Source organism: Stegastes partitus, unplaced genomic scaffold (assembly GCF_000690725.1).
Source record: "Stegastes partitus isolate 25-593 unplaced genomic scaffold, Stegastes_partitus-1.0.2 Scaffold502, whole genome shotgun sequence".
Lineage (NCBI taxonomy): Eukaryota > Metazoa > Chordata > Actinopteri > Pomacentridae > Stegastes > Stegastes partitus.
The window spans coordinates 197,256-221,238 of record NW_007578233.1 but is presented as its reverse complement, the minus strand read 5'-3'; the positions used below and the strand labels follow the sequence as shown (position 1 = coordinate 221,238).

Sequence of the window (23,983 nt, the reverse complement as noted above, 5' to 3'; positions counted from 1 at the left end):
ATCTTATGTCCAAAACACACAAGCAAACATCTACAGAATTAACAATTTTACACACATACCCAATGCTATTTTGGTATATTACACTATAACTCAGCAGCAGAAAAGGTCAAGGACACACCTTCTGGATCCAGCAGACGGGGAATGCCCAGCTCGTTTTCTGCCAGTGCAAATGCCTCCTCCAAATTCTCCTTGTTGCTTCGCCGCCGTACCACCTCCATGTCCACGAGGTCTGGCCTGATGGCGTGCACCACCGTCTGGAAGGCAACGCCATCGCGCCAGCTGGGACCGAAGTCCTTCACCTCAATTCCATGATACCTGAAAAACACATATGCAACCATTTATGTCTTCCAGGGCTTCAATAAATGTGTATAAACTCTGAAACTTTTACAATATGGCATGCAAAGTTAGGTTCTAGTCATTTCCTTGTATTGTCTGTATAGATTTGCATCCAGAACTCTTTTCATGCTGGTAATTTGAAAAGGCAATTTGAAGGTGACATACTTGGCTGCTGTGCACTGCACCCATCTGAGCAGGGCCTTCTTGGCATTGCCCTGAAATTTGTTAACCACCTTCCTCTTCATGGGAGGGCTTCCTGTTTCAGAGTTGGGTATGCTTTCCACAGAAGAGTTGCTGTTGGATAGGGCCTGGAGGGCTGGCAGGTTGCTGGTTAGCTCCTCAATCTAATTGAGACACAAAAGGAAAAGAAAAAGCAAATAGTGTTTTGCCAAAAATCAATACTGGATTAAAATGTGGAGCAAAAAATATTTGGTCTGAGAGGTTTACTTGCAGGGCAGCAACTCACCTTGGAGTGAGCACAGTTATTAAACTCTTGGACGAAGTATTACCTGGAAGTAGAGGATAATGGTCCATATCAACCCAAGGACAATTGATGGTCGTCCATCTGCGATGTCAGTGGCGTGAATGTTAACAAGTTTGATCTGAAACAAAAACACAGCAGAGCATTACTCTGAAACGCAAGTCACACGCAGATAGTTTGAAAGTGAGAATTTTCACCCAGAGAAGTCCAGTTTCATACGGTCCAAAAAACTGCAAGCTTTTGTTTGCCCATCAAAGTCAGGTCTTTGATGCAGTTAAGTATTGTCACTGGCAGAAGGCAGAAACAGCCACAGTGAAAGGTCAACCAGAACAGAAAAGGAGTGTTAAACTAAGCATTAAATAACAAGCAGATGCACCACAGCATTGCAAACCTTGCATTAGGGAACTGCTAGAATTTTACATTTCTACTCTTGAGCAATTCAGAATTGCAGCGAGCCAGATACACCAGTAACCAGTGTCCAAGTCAAAATGCATTGAACTGCACGTCAATAGAAAAGCGTAATAACTACATTTATGGGAACACAATGGCCGTATACAAGCGTTGCATAGCATCATCGTGCATCAAATGAAAAGAATGCATACAGTATATGATCACACAGGGCGTTTAATGGCGACTGACCGGAGATCCTCGATACACAGACTGAAGGCACACATGATGGGAAAGAGATCACAAAAATATAAGTCTGAGTCCTCAGGGAACCCAGATGAAAGTGGGACACAGGCTTCATGGAGCCGAGGGATTTAGAGATGGGTTATGTAATCAAGAAGTCCTCCTCCCGCTACTCTGAACATACAGCATGTTGTGCAGCCAAATATCCAGTCAACAGCTTTTTCTCATGGGTTCTAAATCATACCTTTGACTTCTTTAAGACATGCTACTGTTTCTTTCTAATAGGATATTTAGCTTAGGATGAAAATTACTTCAGAACACTCAAATGCTTGTTATGGTGGCCACGCTTACCTTCCTGCCTTCGAGGAATTTAAGTGCAGTGCCGATGTTGGAAACCCAGTGGATCCTCTTCAGCTGGCGGCCTTGCTCGCAGGGCTTAAGACAGACAGGACAGAGAGTGAAAATGAAGCTATCCAAGGAAGCCATATCATGCAAAGCTGGGGATATTTTCATTAAACCGTCTGCTGATTAGAAACATGGTGCAAATTTAACTGCAGATGGCAATTTTGTTTACTGTACCAACCGCTCACTTTGGCAGCTGAATAAAGCATCACATTTGGTTGTAAATTGCACTGTAAGATGGTGAACATGTCCTTTACTTAACATCAATGCCAAAGCCGTTTTAAGAGAGAGAACAATAACCCTGGGTTTTAAAGTGTGAATTAAAATCAATGGGATCTGTCCAAAGCTCTTTTCTGACACTGGATAACATTGTTGGCTTCCTCAACCTGTCAAAGCGATGCCATTCTGTCATTCAGACAGAGGTCACCTTTACGTAATGTTGCTCACAGATATACCCACCACAGTGACAGAAAAAGTCATGACAATTCTGGTGTTTTTTTGTCATACACATGAGATTGGCCTGAACATCAAGTGCCATAATGACAATAATGCAATTATGACGAAAAGGATAAATCTAAATTCGCTACGTAACAGATCATTTGACAGTAGCGTTTAAACTGTGACTCTCTGATATACTGCTAGATCCTGATCAATCCCAGTCTCCATGTCAGGGATCATTTATAATTATACGCATTTAAAGAGGTTACCACTGTTGTTTCACATGTGTAAATGCCCTCTCTCTTTGGAGACGCTCCTACAGACACAGCAACTGGTTGTCTGATGCTGCAGGGATTTAATAAACTCAGAGGAAATACTTTTAAAAACAGCTGGAAGCAACAAACTAAGTGTTGAGTCTTATTAATCTGACCTGTTGCAGCCTCTGTTTTTTAATATTTCACATTTCTGTGGGCAATAGATGTAAAATTGTAGGATAACATGCATGGGAAAGATGTTTTGTGACACCCAAACTGTGTCTTCTGTGCTCTGTGATATACATGTACTAATATTTGTGCGGAAAGTTGAAAAAAGCTTTCCGAAACTACTTGACACCACTCAAAGTATGTAGCTTGTCTGTGTCTGTTCAACGAATTGCCATGAGACTGGGTTGGTCTGTTTGTTAACATGAAAGCATGCAGCTGAGGCTTGTGCAGACTTGGTGAAAGTGACACAGAGAAGTTATTATGTCATTAAGATTGCTGTGGCGACTTTTACGGTAAAGTAATCAGGGTGATGATTCAGACATGAAGACGACTCATTCAGAAGCCATCAGATTAATGAAAAGCACATCTAAAAGAGGCTAATGGTAAAATTTTGGCCGATATAAACCAGTAGCGCTGCACTGACGAAAGCAGCAAATGTTCACTATAAAGTTTGGCTCATTTGCCAACTAACAGCTCTACAGACGACATGGCAGTTTGCATCAAGACAGGTCTAATTACTAAATACCAGAATCTGGGTCAGTGTTTGTGTGTGTGTGAGTGTCAGGGAGAGAGATAGGGAGAGTGGTGCACTAACAGCTTCTCACAGTGGGAGGCTCAGATCTAAATCATAGCCCTGTAATTTATGCGCAGTGATCCAACACTAAACGCTTTTTGTCCAAACATGGGCTTTTTAACTTTTGTTAAATACATACATATACTGCATGGATCCACCATATGTTGCCTCACAACAGCAGAGTACACCGATCAGCCACACCATTACGACCACCTGCCTAATATTGTGCAGGTCCGACTTGCTTCGCCAAAACAGCTCTGATCCATGAGGGCAAGGATACAGGACCTCCTGGCGTGTCCTGTGTGGGACGTTGGCAGGAAATCCTTTCTATCTTGTGGGTTGTGGGGTGGAAACTGTGTATCCCACAGATGCTCGATCTGATTGAAATATGGAGAGTTTGGAAGCAGGATTTTTGGATTCTCTGTTGGGTTCCTCGAGCCACTTCGGAGCAGTTTTTGCAGTATGGCAGGGCTCATTGTCCTGCTTTGGGGAAAGCGCAACCATCTGTGAATACTGTTGCCACTGGGGGTGTTCTTGGTCCAGAACAATGTATTGGAGGGAGGTATGCATCAAAGTTACATCCACATGAATGCCAGGACCCAAGTTTCCCCAGCTGAGCATTGCATTGTAACAAGACCACCAATGCTCTTCACTTCACATGTACAATGTGAAAAAGGTACAATGTTGTGGCTGATCGTTGCATGCAACATTTAGTGAGACGTCCTGTTAGAAGTCAGAGACTAAGTTAAAATAAATAAGAATTTGGTAGCTTTGAATAAAACAGAAATTCAAAATGTTCATGCCTCTGAATCGGAGTTCGCATCTGTGATTTGTTTAGTAATTCCAACAGAATAAATAAAATAAATCGGTCTAATTTTTGAGAGAATCAACAGCAGAACAAAAAAATCTTCAACGTAAATAAATGAATAACAATAAATAAGTCCATGTACCTAAACTTGTATGCAGCTTATGTGTTTAACACTGCAAAATGCTGACTTGCTGGAATATGGAAGTGAAAATATGTGCCCTGCTTTGCATATTTCTTATTTCCAGTACATATTATAAAGGGTGGTGCATCCCCTTGGGTAAATCCACACATGAAATCCAGAGAATGTAAATACATAAGCATGCAATTTATGTTTCTACATCCTCTGCAATAAACAAATAAGACTTACAAGTCTTTGGCCAGACAGGACCTCCAACAGAGCCAAGAGTTTCACCCCATCTTTGATGTCCTCAAAAAGGTCGTTAACCTCTAGTGGCGGTTTATGCTGAAGGAGAGAAGACACAGGTTTAACATGCAGAAAGAAAATATTGCAAAAATTTCTTGTAAATTGATAAATTGTGAGAACCCACGAGAAATGCATTTATGCTGCTAATTCTACAGTGTGAAAGGATTTTGGTATTCTAGCACATTAGCAGCGATGAAGAGAAACCAAGTGCTGCTTGTGAGAAACAGGCTTGTTAGCAACAACCACAGAGCCTCCCTGCAGCTGAAAAGATGGTGCCTTTTCCTAGGCAGTGGCCTGGTGCCCGGTCCTGAGGCGATGGTGCTCGTTTAACCCTAGCTGGATACTGTGTCTCCATAACATTTCCCCACATTTACAGGGCTCCACATGACGAGTGACAGCGCTATACCCTACTGTATCACACATTCAGCACAGAATTAGTAAATGAAACAGATGTTTATTTATTCGGCAGAGTGAAGCTTTAATTAAAAGGAAGGCTCACCATGAGAATTCTTTATTTGGCACTGTATACAGGCCATTTCACAACTCAACATATTCCATGACAGGATGCAGTTGGCTGCCTATCTGGGGCAAAACAGTGTGAAGAGGCAAGCGTCTATCCTGCTATCGGGTACATGTACTCTTTTTTTTTCCTTCTTGTGAAAAAACAGCTTGAGAGAATGTGTCATGCAATCTCTGTTTAAACTTAATTTGCTCATTATAAATTTCTAAAAGCAAGAAGCTGAAGGCTCACTATTGCAGTATGCAAAATACAGCTTTGTGAAAAAAGGGGACACTTTAAGAAACATCTGTTAAATGCAGAGAAGCACTGGTTTGTAATAATCTACCCTGTTAGTCAGATTCAAATAAAAAAAGAGCAATGCTTTAGTTTTCCAGCCCTTGTCATTTGGAAATCACACCCACCCTGAAAACTTAATTGCCTGAGTCACATGAGGGAGTGGAAAAAACTGTGAAAATCACTGAAAAGGCGCTTGGTAATACAATATCAGAGGAAATGGACACAAAGGCTGAAGGGGAAGTGTGACAGCTGCCGGAAGTTCAGGCTTAGATAATGCACACTTTCACCCATAAAACAGGGAGATTTTATTGAAACCAATATTTAACATTTATCCACAATAAACTTACATTTTTCAAGCCAAACCTTTATTATCATTACAAGCGACACTGTGTGTACTGACAATAAAAGTCACCACTGTGAACTTTCCTGTAAAACAAGGCAGTCACTGAGGAGCTGTTTGCGGTGTGAGATTGCTTTCATGATGTGGCTTATGCTACATTAGCCCTATTGGTATGCACAGTGAGCGAGCCTGAGCGCAGTGCATGAATAATGATGAATAGACCAACAGAGCGTCCCAACATTGGCCCACCACATAACTCAGATTCTTCTAAAGTTTCAGAAGCCCAAGCTTTGAACTATCGTGGGCAGATCAGGCCCAAACAAAAGACCCCTCGAAACCAAATCTCTTTGCCAGATCCCAGACTTAAACCCTGCAATGCTGTCTGAGTTGCACACTCTGCTGTGTCATCTGTAGTTACAGTTATATAAAGACTACCAGCTACTTATTCGGAATTTTGAACAGCTCTCTGGAAGACCTCTGACAAATTGCACTTTTAAGGTTTGGTGTGGTGCATAATCTAATTTCACCGCCGTTATTTTAGGGTCACAGTGTGATGTAATACAGCATGCGGTCTTGTGTTATTGTTGTGCACTCGCTGCATCGCAATTTACATGCATGATCCTTAGAAGCAGACGACTGCCTGCAGGGAACTGTCCTCACCCTCTTGTTCTCCATCTGCACACCGCATTACTGTCCCTGCCAATCCTGTCCGCAAATACACACACGTGCCAAACACCGACACACATACTGACATACACAGCACACAACAAATACATAACCCACACACCAGTGTCTGAATAATTCCATTAAGCCCCCCATATGTCCACACAAACACATTCTGCTGGTGGTATGGAAGCTCATCTGAGTATAAATCCCCCTAGTGAGATTTATTAAACTAAACTGGCTATGAGCTTTTTCATGTCTGTGTCATCTTTGCAGCCTCTGCCCACACCTTTCAATAGCTCTTGTCACAGCATAATAGACCAGGAGAATCGCAGGTGTATTGTGCAGTGTTCCTTCCACACTGTTGGATCCAGCACACTGTCATTATAAACAAACCCTGTTCCATTAAACAGGATTTGATTTTGAATCGAGCTAAATGACGCCATTATTTACAGTTAGCTGGATAAATGAAGTTATCTTGTGCTCTATTACAAGAGGCCATTACGGACTGCTGCATGGCAAATCTCACCAGTTCTTTCTGCAGGCGTGACCGGTCAGTAGCCTGAAATACAACTGACCGAAAGAGGAACTGCATAATCATGACTGGGAATAAAATATTACGAGTCACTCCGAGGGTAAAAGGTCATCACAGCACAACTTCCCACTTACTTATGATGTAATTGTTTTGATGGTTTGTTTAGGACGTAAAATCCTGCAATCTCCAGCTCCTAAGAAGTGATAGTGAAGTAGACAGAAGCAGTGGATGGATGGAAATTCCCACCTACCTTGGCTAAATGAGAATTGATCCATTTCGTGAATGTCCTCTTCTGCACCGCCTCTTGCTCATCTGAAAATTAAAGGCACACAGGGCATGTCAATACATGATAGCTGCAGCACGTGCTCCGATGGTGGACTGTGGAGTCGAAGGCCCACTTTCTGACTACAGAAACATGCAAACAGATGGACAGAACACACATAATAGGACTCACTGTTCAGATTTGTTGTTGCAAAGAGGTGGCTGTTAATTGAAATGGATGTGGTTGAGTTTATAGCTGCCAGAGAAATATAAAAACGCATAAAATATTTATTCTTAACCATAACTTTTGTCAGTTACAGCCTTTGTAGGACTCCCACAGCCAGGATGCAACTTCATCTAACCTCAAGCTATGTAATTTTACACTGCTTCCGGGATGTCAAGCAGCATTACAGCAGTCCTGCACCATGTATGTTAAACTGCACGCCTTCTGCAATGATTAGACGTGTGCAGCACGATTAACAGACGCTTGCCAGCGTAAGTATAAATGATGCTCCTGAGAAGTGTTCTCAAAAAGAGGTCATACGAGGAGATTAGAGAGTGAGTGGGGAGGAAATTTCTGCCAGCACGTCTCACGAGCCCTGTCTCTGTTCAGTAATAACATGCGTGATTGTTTCGGTCACCCCCAGCCTCCTTTTGTGGTCTATTAATATATTCAGCCACAACGCCTCATGCATTATGCAGCAAGTACAACAAAACAACACATTTCTTTGCTCTGGTGTTGCTGTTGTTGCGTCGGGGGCTGATTTCTAACACCCTGTCACGCATGCCGGCTGGCTAGTGCTGCACACCGCGCAGAGTGGCCATTTTTAAACATCCACCCTCAGAGATATAGACAGTGGTCACGTGTATAAGGAAGCAATGCGAACACTATACAGGGAGCAAAGGCATCACGTTAACCCACAGGCAAATGCTTCATCACTGATGCACAGGGGATGCCCACTGAAGCATAGCACGCACATACAGATACACACACACACAGAAACACACACACACACATGCAGCACACATACAGTACAGCTGTGTTTGTGCAGCATGATAACTAGTTCACAAAGCAGGGATTCGCCTACAAAACATCAGCATATGTTGTGTCCCATATCAGCTACACAGGTCAACACAGATGAGAGATGAAGGGTGCTGCTGCCCTACTTACCACGGAGATACTGAAAAAATCCAGTCACCAGATTTAAAGAAGTCTTCCTGACAGATACATCCTTATAGTGAGCCATTCTACACCCCACTCTCCGGCTCTCGCTCTTCGCATCTCATGAGTTCCAGGGTACATATATATGTATGGGTGAAAATAAGATCCACAGTGGAAAAACTGTCACACGGCTGTCCTTTCAACCTTTTCTTTTTTCCAGCAGGAAGCAAAACAGATCTGGCTGCCTGGTTTCCCCAGTGAAAGCAAAAGAGCTGCTGGAGGCTGAGATGAAAACGTCCCCTCCTCCCTGACACTCACACACACACGCACACAAACACACACACACGCACACACACACACACAGTCGGCAAAGCAGAAAACTCTAGCAGAGAGGGTGATTTACAATCCCATCCTTCCTTCTTCCTGTGTTTTTGCCATCCAGAGGAGCCATGCCTGTGTGGATGTGCACAGCCCCCGCTGCACTGCCTCGCTGTATCATCGTACCATCTGAGGCTGGAGAGAGCTCAGCTTGGAGCGTGGCTCGACCAATGAGCATGTGGGAGGCGGTGATGTCACAGCCTTGGCTGCATTATCCCGATTTAAGCTTGGTTTGTGTGTGTGTGTGCGTGTGTGTGTGTCTGTGTGTGTGTGTGTGGGTGGGTGTGTGTGTGTGTATTGACTTGTGTTTAAATAAAAGATTTATTTAATCTTCCATGAGACTGACACATGTAAAAGCATTAGTGTCCAAGACAATAACAAAAACAAAATCTATATTTTTTTTTTTAAAAATTACTATTATTTCTCTGGCTGTAAAATTAATTCAAGTCTCCACAGGCCTATTGATTAAATGGACCTGAACAAAATTAAAAGACTGCTACACAAAGCTCACCCTGCTGCAACAAATCTTAATAATTAATGCCGAAGCTGGTGAACGACACCCACCACCTGCTCCTTCTCAGTGCTATTGTGACGACAAAGCAGACACACCCACGTCGGGATTCCCTTTGTATCATGTAAAACCTCTGAAGCAGACCCATGTTTGTCCTACAAGACCTTGCAGAACCACTTCAGCTCTGACCAGTCTGTTTTTCTACCCAACTGTTCTGAATATAACTCACAATAGTTAGTAAACCTGGTACTTGATAGCTTATCATCTCCTGCAGAAAACTCCCCTTTATTCTTTCAAGACCACCAGCTTTCTAAAAGCCTTTCTGATATGCTAAAAATAGTCCTGAGGTTGTCGTTCTATTATTACTCTTCTATAGACTGCTGGTGGAAGTGGCCCAGAAAAGCTGTTTGGCTGCAAATGTTTTTTTTTCCTTTTTTACATCAAAACAGCAAAAGGTTAGTAGTGCCATTAAAATCATGTTGACAGCTGCACACACTAAGAACAATGAGCTTTTGGAGACACGAGTCAGATAAGCCCCTAATAAAAAAAATTAAATAAAAAAAAAGATTAGGTACTCAAACCAGTTTGTCAGCTAGGACAAAAAAATAAGATTAAACCTATAATTAATTTGATTTTTATAGCATGTATTTGGTTTGGAGAATTAATATTTTAGAATTTATATGTTTATTTTTATTTATTTTCTTTTTACAAGTTTTTAATCTTCTCACTCTCCCGTAAACTGTATTTTTTAATGCTAAAAAAATCTTTTTTAAATCATCTACAACGGATAAAAGCACAAGTCTAGTCTATCAATGCATGTATTAACTGTTGATATAAATAAAACTTTTCATAGCATTAGAGTCCCACATAATGTTACATCTCACAGGACGAACAGCAAATACTAAAGGGCTGTAAAAATGTTTTCTTTGCTTGCTTCAACCTCTGTCCTTACTTTTCCTATTTTAAAATCCAGACAGATCCAACCCAGGAAAAATCCTCTGCTGCACAGGAAGTGGTGTGTTTTTATTTCCATCAGAATCAGCCAGTGGAAAATTGTGATTACTGGTGCCAGCGTATGAGTTTTAGTGCCAATATCAACTCGAAACATTTTTTTAAACGTAACACTGAGAAATATACATTTGTTTTATTACTAAACCATTTCCTAATGAACACAAGATGCCAAAGTTCCCAGGCTTTTCTATGTTTATGTAATGCTGTTGTACAGGAATTCCTGCCTTAATAATGTAAAACTGGTTGAAACCCAACTAAACTTGAAACTTAAACTAATTTGCCTGTAGTCCATATATTCTTTTCACTTGTTCCCAAATGTCTTCTTATTATAGGATCAGTTGTCTGTAGTCAATATGCTTTATGACTATATTACTTTATAATGTTATTATGTAATCCTATCACTGACATTTTTTTCCTTTAAATGGTGGATGACTGATTGATTTTTAGGATTTGTTTAGAACTTGAGCTCATAATTCTCTGTTGTCACATTTGGTGTTGTCTTACTGTTTTGTTGTTATTTGTGTCTTTGTTAAATGTTCTGTATTTATATTGTGTTATTGTTGTTCAGGACCCCTTTAAATCTGAGACGACACATTTCAGGAGGTTATTCCAAATGTTCAGGACCCCTTTAAATCTGAGACGGCACATTTCAGGAGGTTATTCCAAATGTAGAATTTCAAACTTAGACTAAGTAACTCCATCCTGTCAACAACAACAATGTGGGTGTAAACTACACAAACCACAAGTAAGATCAACCTGGACAACTACAAAAATCTTAAATATAGCCCAACCTACATAAATTAAAAATAAGTAAACAAGATGACCAATCTGACACAGCATTCAGCACCAACTCTGGGACAGTTCACAGTACTCAGTGGACACACAGAAGTATCAACGTCCAACACCGCACCCTAAAATACTTTTGTAATCCGATCATCAAATCATCACATGAAACAAAAACCTTCCTGCCATCATAACTTTTCCTGATATTCCAGCTACTCCGTGCTATTCTCAGCTATCAAGGAGCTGTCCAGAGTCCTGAACTCAGTTGCACGGTTCACTTTATGTGATAAGGTGTGCATATGTAGGTCAGGATATACTTACTCTGACATGCATGAAACCTTTATGCAAAGCATCTCCCCATTATTGAGTCATTATGGTTTTGTCAACTGATTTAATTACGCCTGATGCAGTACCAGCAGCTAAGTGCCAATTATAAGTGGACGACCCCAGCAACAAACACCACGCAGCGCATCAAACCACTAAAGCATGTGCAATTCACATGAGTAATGGAGTACTTTAGGTGATCTTAGCACAGATGATACCTCTGGCAATAGTATACAGTAGGTAGGTGCATTTACACTGGCGTGGGTTGGTCGCCTGGGAGCACTGTGAAAGCCCACTCACTCTGCTGTTCCATTTAGCGGAGAGCAGGCCTAGTTTTAGCACCGACGGGCCGAGCAGGACAAGAAATGATTCCGTGGCTGGACTCTAGCCAGTCCACTCTGAGATACTTGACACTGAGGGTTTATTACTTACTGAACGGCTTCCTGGGCTTCAAAACAATATGACAACACTGTAATGTAATAGTCAAAAACAAAGACAACAAATGAGCACAAGATCACAGAAAAGATATAGGTCCTAGCTTCTGCAGGAAGTGTTTAAAAGAGGCTGGTGCTGCTTAGCTGAGTGCAGAGGGGTAATTAGGCTCTCTGTCATGTCAGTGTGATGGCTGTCTGTCTCTGGCAGCTGTTAGTGACACTGTCGAGTAAAAGCATCTCTCACAGCTGACAACACGCATGCTTCTTTCTTTTTCTTGCCTTGATGTAACTACTCCACCCCCTTTGGCGAACATAATGGCTGCACTCCACCACAGTGGCTCTCAGTGTTTTTAGCTTGTGACCTTTAACAACAAAGCTGCAATCTTATGATACTGGCTCCATGTGCAGGCTGGGGAAGTGATTCACCAAAAACAAAATATATGTTTCTTTAGAGAGGAGAAAATGAATGCCAAACTTTTCAAATGGTCAATTAATCGCTCTGATCATTTTCAAGAAAAAGAAATGTAAGGTTTTATCTGCTTTTATCAGTGCTGACAGAAGTGTTCAGATGCTGTACCTAAGCAAAAGTACCAATACAGCAATGTAGAAATACTCCTTTACAAGTAAAAGTCCTGCACAAAAAATCTCACTTATGTAAAAAGTATGTAAGTATTATCAGCAAAATGTAGTTAACGTCCATCCATCCATGCATTATCTATACACCGCTTAATCCTCACTAGGGTCGTGGGGGGCTGGAGCCTAACCCAGCCGACTTGGGGCGAAGGCAGGGGACACCCTGGACAGGTCGCCAGTCTATCACAGGGCTACACTTAGAGACAGACAACCAAGCACACTCACATTCACACCCACAGACAATTTAGTATCACCAATTAACTTCAACATGTTTTTGGACCTTATGGGAGGAAGGTCCGGGACGCGACCGGCAACCTTCTTGCTGCGTGTAGTTAACGTATTAATGTAAAATTATACGTTTGGTCTCTGATTGATATATTATTATACATAAGATCATTAAATAATTAACAGTAAAACATCAGTATATCAGCAGCATGTTATGTTGTTGCTGCTGCAGGTGGAGCTAGTTTGAACTACTTTATATTCAGTTTTATATAGAAAGGAACATCAGATAAATCTGGTCGGATTAGTATTGGAAGTGCAAAGAAAACTATTTTTTTTTTTTAAATAATAAAAAGAAGTAAAATACCTGTTTCCACTTTGTGGTTTCTTTCTCTTATCATTGATTTTTAGTGAGACATTGGTTCATTTGTATTAAAATGAGACCATGTGTAAAGTTTACAGGATAAAAACCACCATTTGGTGGAGCTGTTAACAACCCACAGACGCCTGAAATGTGAGTCTGACTACAAACTGCTTTATGTACAACGTCAAAAGTCTGAATGGTTGGAAACTACTGGTTAAATCTTTAGCAATGTCTGATTTTTTTAAAAGCTCATATTATAATTATATCAACTACTGTATTAAATGTTCATCTTAAAAGTAACTAAAGCTGTCAAACAAATGCAGAGGAGGAAAACAGTATAACGTTTCTCTCTGAAATGTAGTGGAGGGAAAGTGCAGTGTTATATATAATATGGAGATCCAGGTCCAGAGGAATTGTGTTGGGCCTTTTCTTTCACTATTTGTCGACACTGCGCTGACTCAACTATTGAGGAAATAACAGGTTGTTGCAACCCTAATTATTTCCCCTTTCAGACAGTGAGCCTTATGTACTGACTTATCACAGGAAACAATCAGGTGTAATATTTTTCATATAATTACTGGAAATCAGGTACAAATGTTTTTTTTTAATATCATAAAAACAGCGCCATTTTTTCATATCTGTCTGTATGACTGATTCTCCAAGCTTCCGGGGTGGAGATTCATCTCAGCACATCACGGCATGACCACAAACCCTTCACCAGCTTCACCAGCTCTATGTCTTCATATCCTGTTTGACACTCGACTAGTGAAACCCACAACAAACCCGGTTTGGAGGAAAGCGCCTGTCATGCACACTCCACCAGGCAACAGACAGACATCAATTGCTCCCTGAGGGCATTTAAGGCTGCAAGGTGTTGGTGCATCATCATAAGGCCCTGAAATTAATTACAGAATACTGCCACAGCTTGATGGCAGCAACAAGATAAAACAGGTGTTTAACCTGATTGTTTGTAAGATTGGGATGATTCTTCACAAATCTACTTGTAGTGTCTACTTGTAGATTTGTGTATTCACAAGACTGGAGACTTATCTGTTGTCAATAATTCATCCACCAAGATGGACTGCTGCTCAAGTCAAAGTGATTCTGCAGTAACCTTCTCTTCAGGATGCCTTTAACAACAGGAAGCTGCTTTTGATTAAGAGCAAAAAAAAGCCCAGACTACTTTGCTGTCTGCCATTTACAGGGCACCTAAAACCACTGGCACAATAACATCTTCCAGATGTGACCTGACACCAAATTCCACTTCCTGTGACTGGCGCTTTGCAGAGCAGTTTGTGCCATTTGTGCACTATAGTGGTTAAAAAAAAAAAAAAAAAAGAATTGATTGAGTTCTGACTCTTTTTTTTTCAATAAGAGCTACAAAATGCAGCTTTCATTTATTTCTCTGCAATTAACAAAAGCAAATATCTACCTAGACATTCCTCAACATCTTTTAATTCACTCTGAGTGAGCGTATCCTTCATATCATTCACATCTGAGCCAATTTGAGGATAACATACTGTTAAACTACCCAAATGGCAGGTGTTCTTTGCCATGACACATTTCTCCTTCAATGTGCTTAGAATACATATTAATAATAAGCAAATGGAAACAGCTGTGCAGTGCACAGGAAACCAAGTGTCTTAGTAGCAGGAACTGGGCAACACTGGCAAAACCACAGACAAATGTTTCATAACAGTAGCTATGGAAACAAGCCATAAGGTGTGAAATTTCTTGCTATACTGTACATCTAGAAACTCATCTAAACTGAGTACAAGATGCCAGAATTGACCAGACTCATGTAGTGATGGCTGTGGCCTAATGCTCTTGTAACAAAAGGGGGACACCAACAAAACGAGGCTCCTGCTATCGATCTATTCTCCTTCCAAGGGCAAAAAGGGTGTCAGGTTTTAGTCTTGTTCAGTGCATTGTCTGTGAATTCATGAAGCCGCAGTTGTTGTGACTCAGTATCTCATGTCAAGACTCGGCGGATTAAATGTTCCTGATGATCCGTGACCTGCTTCAAAAAGAACTAAACTAAATTTTCAAATAAAGATAAAAAAGATAATTTGCTAAGAAGTGGTTAAACAAAAGGGCAAAAATTACCCAATTTCTTGAAAAACCTAAGTGATTTGATGCATCTAAGATGCATTAAGTTCATTTCCCTGGTGATACACGGCTGACATGACATGAAAACACATGCCTCTTTGCTGCAAATATGCGTTACTAATCTCTACAGAAAATCAGATTTAAAGACGGGACGGCCAACTTATCAAAGGCCATGCTTTGAAGCATGTGTCGAGATCAGGAGTTTCACAATATTCAGCGAATAAATGTCATCATGTTCCTCTAAATGACTTCTAAGTCACTCAACATACAGTAGGCCACGAAACAATGCAGTATGTCTTCTTAAAGTTGGGTCACAAGACATTACATGTTTTTTTATTATTTCAAATAAGATTATGTGCTGTCTTGTAAAGAAACAAGTCTAGTGACAAAAGAGACCATGTGCACATTAAATCTAATTATACAAATGTGACATTCTATTGTGCTTTTAAAGACTACAAGTCCTTGAAAACACGCTGTTTGCAGAATGCAGGACTGTAACTTAATATCAAATTATGCTTATCTGCTAACAATCTATTTTGAAAAAATTAGATCAAAAAAATAATTTTAATCATTTTACTACAATAAGTTTTCTAACTATACGCTGCCTAAATGCTCTTGTTTGACTAAGTGTGTGAGCGGGTGTGTGTCAGCATCCTGCCTTGCAAATGCTGGCAAACTTCAGATGGGCATGCAGCCCAGGCGTTGAATCAGCACTATATTACTGTGCAGCAGCGCAGGAGGAGAGGATGTTCAGTCCGTAGGCCATCTGAGCAAAAAAAAGTGACACTTACCCTGCAGTTTTTGCATCACATTAGCTATGTCCACGGACCCTCGGCCGAAATGCCTCGGAGAAGCCATGTTGACTCGTCGCAGCTGTATGACAAGATGGGTCACTGATGCTGAGAGCAAAGATCCTTCACAACTGTCCTGAGTGGGACATCCCCTCGGCCCCTCCCTCCCCCTGCTTCGCTCTTTCTAATTTCACTGCAGGACCAGGTCCAATTGAATCTCAGGTTTCACGCAGGGACAAGCAGGTCTACTGTCCAATAGAAGCACTTCTTACATTCACTGCCTGCAAAAGAGAGGTGTGTGAGAAAGGTTTGACTGGAGGCACCTTTTCTTTTTCTTTTTTTTCAAGCAATTATTTCATTACACTTTTTTGCTCAGCTTATTAACTTACAACACCAAATGTTTTAAAAAGACATGATCTGACAACATCATTCAAACTGAATGTTAAAGCATTGTGTCGTAGTTAACTTTTAACCTTATAGAACCACTTCTTTGAAATGATAAATATCCTTAAAACTTGAACTGAACAGTAGATGAAAATGTTTTCTGTAAAACATTATTAGAACTTGTAGGTATTGTTAGCCTTTGTTGTGGGTACATTTCACTGAATTTGGTTGATTGCAAACTGTCAGGAAGTGGCATATATAAAAATAGCAATAAAGCTACACAAAGATAAGCAAACACAGCATTAACAGGGAAGTAGCAATTTCATAGTATGGTCAGTCATGAACAAAGTTTTACACTTATAAAGACCATGTATATCATAGCAATCTTGACTTTCCAGTGAGTCCTGTAACTCTTGACTTTCTGTAATGGATATCATTTAAACACGAATACCTTAAAATACAATCATGCTTTTGGCTCTTTTGTAGATTTTTATAGGTCTTCTGGAAAAATGACAAAATCTGCTGGGTCAAAAATATACATACAGCAACTTGAATGATCAATTATGATGATGTAGAAAGTTGTGTTTATCCAATTTCATTTGTATCATGGCCTTTATTTATACTTTCTGTGGGTGATTATGATTGACCACAGCTGCTGGCTTCTCTGAGCAAATTTAAATAGAGACCACTTGATACACCTATTAAACTCAGTCACAAACACAACAGCAGGAAAGTCTGAGGAGCTGAGCAAAGATCTGAACAAGCAATCACTGACTGATGAAACACAAATTGAGCAATTTGGCCACAATGACCAGAAATATGTTGGGAGGAGAGAAGGTGAGGCCCTTAACCCCAGGAACATAAAACCTACTGTCAAGCATGGTGGTGGCAGTATTATGCTCTGGTGCTTAAATGGAGTAATAAATGATTATTACCTCCACATGCATCAGGAAAACCTAGAATCATCAGCCAGGAGGTTGGGTCTTGGAAGCAGTTGGGTGCAACAAGACAATGACCCTAAGCACACATCAAAATGGTGAAGAAATGGCTAAATCAGGCTCGAATAAAGGTTTTAGACCGCTCTCCTCAAAGTTCTGATTGTAACCCCATCAAGAACCTGTGGACTGTGATGAAGAAGCAAGTATGTATCGAGCCCAAATGCACCGATTCTACCAAGAGGCGAGGTCATAGATACAACCAGAAGCATGTGAACAGCTTGCACAAGCGGCTTGTTGAGCTGAAAATAGCCAATGAACATTTAAATAAATACTTCTAAATGTATATTTTTGACCCACAGATTGCATCATATTTCCAGTAGACCTATAATAAATGTATGAAAGAAACAAAATGCATCGTTGTTTTTGTGTGTGTGACAAGGACACATGGGTTTAATGACTCCATCATAGAAAATACAGTTACAGGAGATATTGTAAACTGGAATGAATGACTGTCATGATACACAAAGTCCTTACAAGTGTATGGAAACTTCAGTTCACGGCTGTAAGAATAAAATAGTGAAACAATTTTAAAAAGTACTATTAGTGTATTAGTGAATAGAAATTTTAGATAAGTGAAACTGTTGAGTGAGAACATGTCTGAACTAGCTTAAAGAAGTTAGCTTGGCACTTCCACTTATGGGAGTTTCTTCGACACTCAAAGAGTAAAAAGCTTGCGACAGACATACGTTTATATTTATAGCTGTCTGCTGTGCGCTTGCTACACTATTGTGAAGCTGTTTTTCAGTTAACTAGCATTTACCAAACCAAACTGAGCACCGGTGCAGCTATTTGAACGCCGGCGCGGTGGTACTAGCCACCTGTTCAACACGGGCCAAAGATACCGACAAAAAAAACCCCTAAAAACCTACAACATAGAAGCTCCCCACGGATAAGTAAACACAAACGCCATAAAACGCTGCTCTATCAATGAATTTCAAAGTTGTACGCGGACATTTCATCTTACCCCTCTGAGCCCTGCGGACCATCATAACTTCACTGAGGAAGTGAGTGCGTGTGTTTCCCGGTTGCCACGGCAACTAAGAAAGTGAAACATGGTGGCCGAGAGAAGTTTGTGACCGCAAATTGCAGCATGAGATGAGCAGGAGGGTCGGAAATGAGTTGGTTAGGTCCGTGTCCGCATCGTTTGTAGGAACAAAAGGCTCCATTCATTCATTCATTCTTCAGCTGCACACAGAGGAATCCCTGGTATCTGGTTCTCTTCACAATTAGTTAACACTGACAGTTTAACTTCCGGAAATGAGTGATGACATGCAATCAAAAATAATCTTTTTTTTTTTTTGAGCTCAGACCAAAAAAACAAAAAAGAAGTGTGATTACACTGTAGCTACTCAATGATGGAGTCAAGTAACTGAGACCATCCTCACTTTGTGGTGGGTCAAGACGTCATTTTTCCATTTCAGGAACTTAAAAGCTATTTTGAGGCAGCCTGAACCTTTAACGCAACTGCAGGAGCTGTCACAGGTAACTCAAAAGTATTCAGATTAGATTACATTTATTATTATATTTCTATACTTATGTTATTTTACTTTTTGCAAACCATGCACCTAGGGCCACAAGTAATTAATTCTGTTCATACCCTAAGGACCTTCCTGAGGATTTGTGCAGATCCCAGCATGCTGATCTTTTGGGTCTCTGTTGCTATTACTATTATCATCATCATCAATATAGCTCTTTTCAGAATCTAGGCTACAAAGTGCTTCACAGGTCAGCAAAACAAAACATTTGAATTTGAATTTAAAATGTTTAAATTTAAAACTGATAAAAGCACAGCAAGGTGTTAAAAAGTTCAAAGTGTATGAAAACTTGTTATTTACATGTAGCATCACTTTGGCCAACAGCTAATAGTGTAGATCTGCTTAAACACTATGCTCAGGAATGAGAAATAAATATAAAATTTGCATGGACAACTTCTCTGCATAAATGATGCTTCTACCTTATAACAACCCTGATGACATGGTTTCATTACATTAGAAATGTTCTCTTTATTGGGGTATATTTACAAAGTGGTGTTGCAGCTTTTACTTAGGTAAAAATAAATCTGAATATTTTCCCCAATCCAATGGCATAATGTGCAGTAATATCATTTACGCGACATTATTACATTGTGCAGAAGGGAAAATGGTTCTTCCTGGGGTTTTTTTGTTTGTTTGTTTGTTTGTTTGTTTGTTTGTTTGTTTGTTTTTTGATGTCATTGTTTATATAGATAAAGGGTATCAAGATTCAAAGAAAGCCAAAACTAAGGACCTTTTTGAACATGAATGGCTAATTTCACAATTTTCTCTTTAATACACCCTGTTTTCAACTGTCACGCTTCGACTGGGGTTTGTGAAATCTTCCAGAACTTGTGACTTTGCATGTGATTACTACATTTCTTGTAATATTCTTCTGGAGGCTCTCCAGATCATTATAAGGAGCTCACTGAGGCCATAAAATGTGCAAACCTGCAGTTCCATTACAAGTACTTGAGCGCCACCTGCTGGACTTCTCTGTGGCATGACTTCCTTAACGCCTATAGACACTGTTTACACTCCTGACACTGGAAAAGTGCAAATAAAACTTGATTTATTGGAGTCTTATATAACATATGAATAAGTACATTCACAGAGAGGGAACAGATGAGTTTTGTAGCAGCTGTTGAGCTGATTTGTGGTTTTGTTCTCCTGAAATCTCTGAGGGCAGCAGGATTGAAGTGGGAACAGAGCAACAATTGAAGGAAATCCCCACAGAGACTGAGAGCTTCATACCCTGCAGACTCTCTAGTGGATGGTTGCTTTTTGTCAGGTTAGTTTATCCAGAACCTTGTCAAGACACTTGAAAGCTTTCCAAGACATCAGAGGGAAAGCTGCATTTTAATGGGCTTTGTTTCTTGTTATTTCACCTAAAAGTTCTACCGAGAACTCATGTACACCACATCAGGATGTTGTGTGATCATAAACTTTGCAGAAATTGTGCCAATAGAGCCTTTGTTAAAGAGTATCGATCCCAAGGAAGTGATGCAAAAGGAAACAACCCTGTTTCCCAGTGTTATGTCCCACACAGATAAGCAATGCATTTGCTAATTTTAAAGCCAGAGAGGGAAGGAAGCATGACAGCAAAGTTTCCGCCTCAGCAAACACTGCAGGGGGAAAAGGGCCTGTCTTGGAAAAAGCTCAGTGTTTGTCCGTCCGTGGGAGTCAGAGTGGAACCTAACACCAGCTTATGGTGGAATAATGGCACAGAATGAAACACATCCCATTTTGGAAATACTACAGTCATTTAATCTTGGTAAGTGTGTCTGTGTTTGTTTCTTGCAACGATCTGGAGACTTTTATTCCCCTCAAAACCGCAGCCTAAACTATGTAAGTGTTGCACTGAGAAATGTAGATGGAATAGTTCTTCATTTGATTCACCTGAGTTCCACTATTAGATTATTAAAGACTACAGAGACACAGTTTTGGGAAACTCATCAGAAAAGTTCAGACCAAAGAACTGATTGCTCCTAAATAGATTTCGGCTGCCTAATTATGACTGATTGACATTATTTAGGTATTTTGAATGTGTCTCCAGGGTCAGAACTGTTTGTATACATCATTTATTTGAACCAAATTGCTATAAAACAACTTAGTTCTCCTAAATCACAGCTTAAAACTATTATATTTGCATAGTTATTAAGTTAAATTTAGACTATCCAGACATATCTAATTACACTGTTATGTTTCTCTTTCTGGTTCTTATGTTTTATCCCCTTGAACTTGCTTTTTTGTAACTTCTATGGTATTTTAGCCTCTGAAATCACATTCATATGGAGTAGAACTCTCTGATATGTCTTGTATTGTGTCTCTTTGTCGGCTATGGTGTACGATAAACTTCCTGTGATCAACTTTTCCTGAGAATCCAGGAAACTTTTGCAATCAGGGTCATTTTACAGACGTCATCACTTCAAGATGAGCGTAACCCGACTTATCTGTCATGCGTCACTTTAATTTTATGATCGGTTTGCTCTTCCACACAAAGATCCTGCCGCACATAGTCGGTGAACCCACACAACAGGTATGATGTAAGATTTTATGTAACATCGTGCCCAGTATAGCAGCTCCCAGCAATAATAAATCAATACTTAACCAAATCTGGTATATATGAGATCTGCTTTGCTGCATTGATGCACCTCTACCATATTCCTTGTCTATGTTAATAAGGTTTTGTTTCCGCCGTCTGGGGAAATAATTTCCCCTTTTTTAGAGCAACACATTGCATCCCCGCCTCTTACCCTGCTAAATATTTCCAACCGTTATTTTGATCCTCCTGTATTTCCCCTTTTTTTCTGAGACTCTGCATTGATTTTTCTGCTTCCAGGCGATATGATCCTGGCCTTCTGTTTGTCTGTGATCGTGGGCCTGGTGCTGGGTGCTTTGATCTACGTTCTGCTGACCTGGGCGTCGAGGCGCCGGGCCACGGCCAGGATCACCAGACGCTCCAAAAAGAAATCTCGCACTTCACAAGCACGCGACCCCTCGGGCAGCCAGCTGGGCCTGTACAGGAGCACTTTCCTGAGCGTCTACAGACAGCCTTCCCTCGAACCGGTGGGGCCTCTGGGGAGCAAACCGGGCGCAGACACCTCCACCTTCCGGCCACTGGCCAAGAAGAGCAGGCCCAGTCTGGACATGGGAGATGACACCCAGGTGGCTGAGGACACAGCAGCTTCATCCGATTCCACCTCCCTGGTGCCCAACAAGAGACATTCCTTCTGGTTGGGAAGCAACGGACTGAAAGGATTCCTGCCTTCACAGACGCCCCCTCCCGCATACGACAGCGTCATCCACGCCTTTGAAGAGACGTGCACTTGAAAGTGTCACCAAGAAATGACACTGAGGAGAAAATTCTGGCTTTACGATGGACTTCCTGGCTTTGTAACTGGCCTTTAAAGGGGCAGATATCTAGCGTTTGAAGCGACGTGTCCTTAACTGAATAAGATGCCTCCACAAAGCGTCAGTTGAGCTTTGTATTCAGAGATATAAACAAGGATTGCAATTTCTGTAATTGATGCATTTGCACGATGTTTTCTTGACTAATTGCGAAGTTCTTTTCTTGATGCAAAATGTCACAAAAATCACAGTTTCTGAGAGGTCACAGCAATTTCTGTAAAAAAAAAAAAAGAAAAAGAAAAAGAAAAAAAATCCACAAAATGGAAAATGTGACATCAGACTTAACTTCTTTGTCCAAATACGTGAACACATAGAGTTTGGTGTTTTCTTTGCTCTCAAGACAAAACACATACACAGTTTTAATATGTGTTAAAATACAGAAGGAAAATGAGTGTTTAACTACTATGTACAACTAGATGTGTGTAAGAACAGCATGTTTAAAGTGAAGAGCGTGGGAGTTTAGTGCAAGATACAAGTATTAACAATAAATACGGAGATATTGTTGCCTTTTATACACGAGGTAGGTGGATGATGGCACAACTGAGAGCAGTAAAGAATGTTCTGTCATCTGAGGTCTCAATAAGATCTGGAAAATGTTTTCTGAATGTTGCATTGCGAACGTCCTTCCTTTGTTATCATAGTGGAGACATTATAAAGAGGAACGTTCTATCATGTGTTCCCTCAACAGAACGACTAAATGTTCCACCTTTAATACATCAGATTGCAGGAATTTTATGAAGTGTTCTGTATGAGAGACATCTGAGGCCTCCATTACACTTAGAAAACGCTTTCTTAATGTTGATTTGGGAACGTTCTTCCTCTGCTATCATGGAACATTGTGAGAATGTCTTATAGACAAACGTTCTATAATGTGTTCCCTCAACAACAAGGCAAAATGTTCCACCTTTAATACATCAGTTACGTCACAGAACGTTGCAGGAACAATGTATAACATTTGGAAAACGTTTTTTGAGTGTTGCTATGAGAACGTCCCTCCTTTGCTATCATAGAACATAACCTGTTTTTCTGACAACCTTTTCTGAATGTCAACATTAAACCAATACATTAACTTTATTCGACCACTATCGGGAATGAAAAATATTCTTAAAGGAGTCTTTAAACATTTAATTAAAATGCTTTCTTCAAAACATTATTAGAACTTCTAAGTAATGTTAGCCAATGCTGTGAGAACATTCCCTATTTGCTGGGTATGCACCGATTTGTGACTTTTCTGCATCACTTTATGGTGGAAATGTTTTCAATGAAAACATAAAATTCAGACACAGTGCAGGTAATAAGTCAAAATATAAAGTAATAAAATATAACACAATGTCATGAGGCTCTCGGGACGTCTGCACTGCTTTCATATCAGCTTTTCTCATTCCTCCCCTTCAAAATCTTCGCCTCTGATCGCAGAACATCTCATAGCCCAAGATATAAAACACCCAAACAGAGACAGTGCCGGTTAAAGACAGTGTGTACCGATGAGGGGAACATTGTGTACTGGATAGTTGTATCTACACAATAAAGATTATGGACATTTTTGTGAGAATGCTTGTGATTTGTGCAAAGGTCAAACACCTAATGGAAATCATATTTTATACATACAAAATGTTTGAATGTGCTGTTTTAATATATTCTGCTTAAATGAAGGAGAAATGTTAGAAAATCATCTAATTAATTAATAGCACTAAATTCTGTATATAGCAGAAAGGTTGGACACTGGTTACCTGCACATTCATCACATCAAGGTCTTGTGTCAAGAATGTCACTTGTACTTAGATTAG

The 23,983-nt window shown here is 40.3% G+C and overlaps 2 protein-coding genes across 2 annotated transcripts in view; one reads left to right on the top strand and one right to left on the bottom strand.

Moving 5' to 3' along the window:
• The window catches only part of syne1b (spectrin repeat containing, nuclear envelope 1b), a 90,191-nt gene extending 71,917 nt beyond the window's left edge, over positions 1–18,274 (bottom strand). Inside the window, exons 1-8 of the mRNA XM_008287467.1 lie at positions 18,239–18,274; positions 15,893–16,173; positions 7,160–7,221; positions 4,519–4,614; positions 1,799–1,882; positions 846–938; positions 502–680; positions 119–315 (exon numbers count right to left, since the gene is read on the bottom strand). Coding sequence (XP_008285689.1) covers positions 119–315; positions 502–680; positions 846–938; positions 1,799–1,882; positions 4,519–4,614; positions 7,160–7,221; positions 15,893–15,959 — 778 coding nt within the window. The 5' untranslated portion in view covers positions 15,960–16,173; positions 18,239–18,274. The remainder of the gene's footprint in view (positions 1–118; positions 316–501; positions 681–845; positions 939–1,798; positions 1,883–4,518; positions 4,615–7,159; positions 7,222–15,892; positions 16,174–18,238) is intronic.
• Positions 18,275–20,439: 2,165 nt separating this feature from the next.
• On the top strand, positions 20,440–23,748 carry myct1b (myc target 1b). Its single transcript, XM_008287465.1, has 2 exons — positions 20,440–20,559; positions 21,628–23,748. Exons 1-2 carry the CDS (start codon positions 20,505–20,507, stop codon positions 22,116–22,118), a joined length of 546 nt encoding a protein of 181 aa, XP_008285687.1. The 5' UTR covers positions 20,440–20,504; the 3' UTR covers positions 22,119–23,748.
• Positions 23,749–23,983: the final 235 nt, after the last annotated feature.

Excerpts from the sequence above, each read along its gene's own strand:
- myct1b (XM_008287465.1), top strand. The coding sequence starts at position 20,505 with ATGGCACAGAATGAAACACATCCCATTTTGGAAATACTACAGTCATTT. Across the intron at positions 20,560-21,627 it reads ACTACAGTCATTTAATCTTG|GCGATATGATCCTGGCCTTC; the intron begins GTAAGTGTGTCT and ends TTCTGCTTCCAG.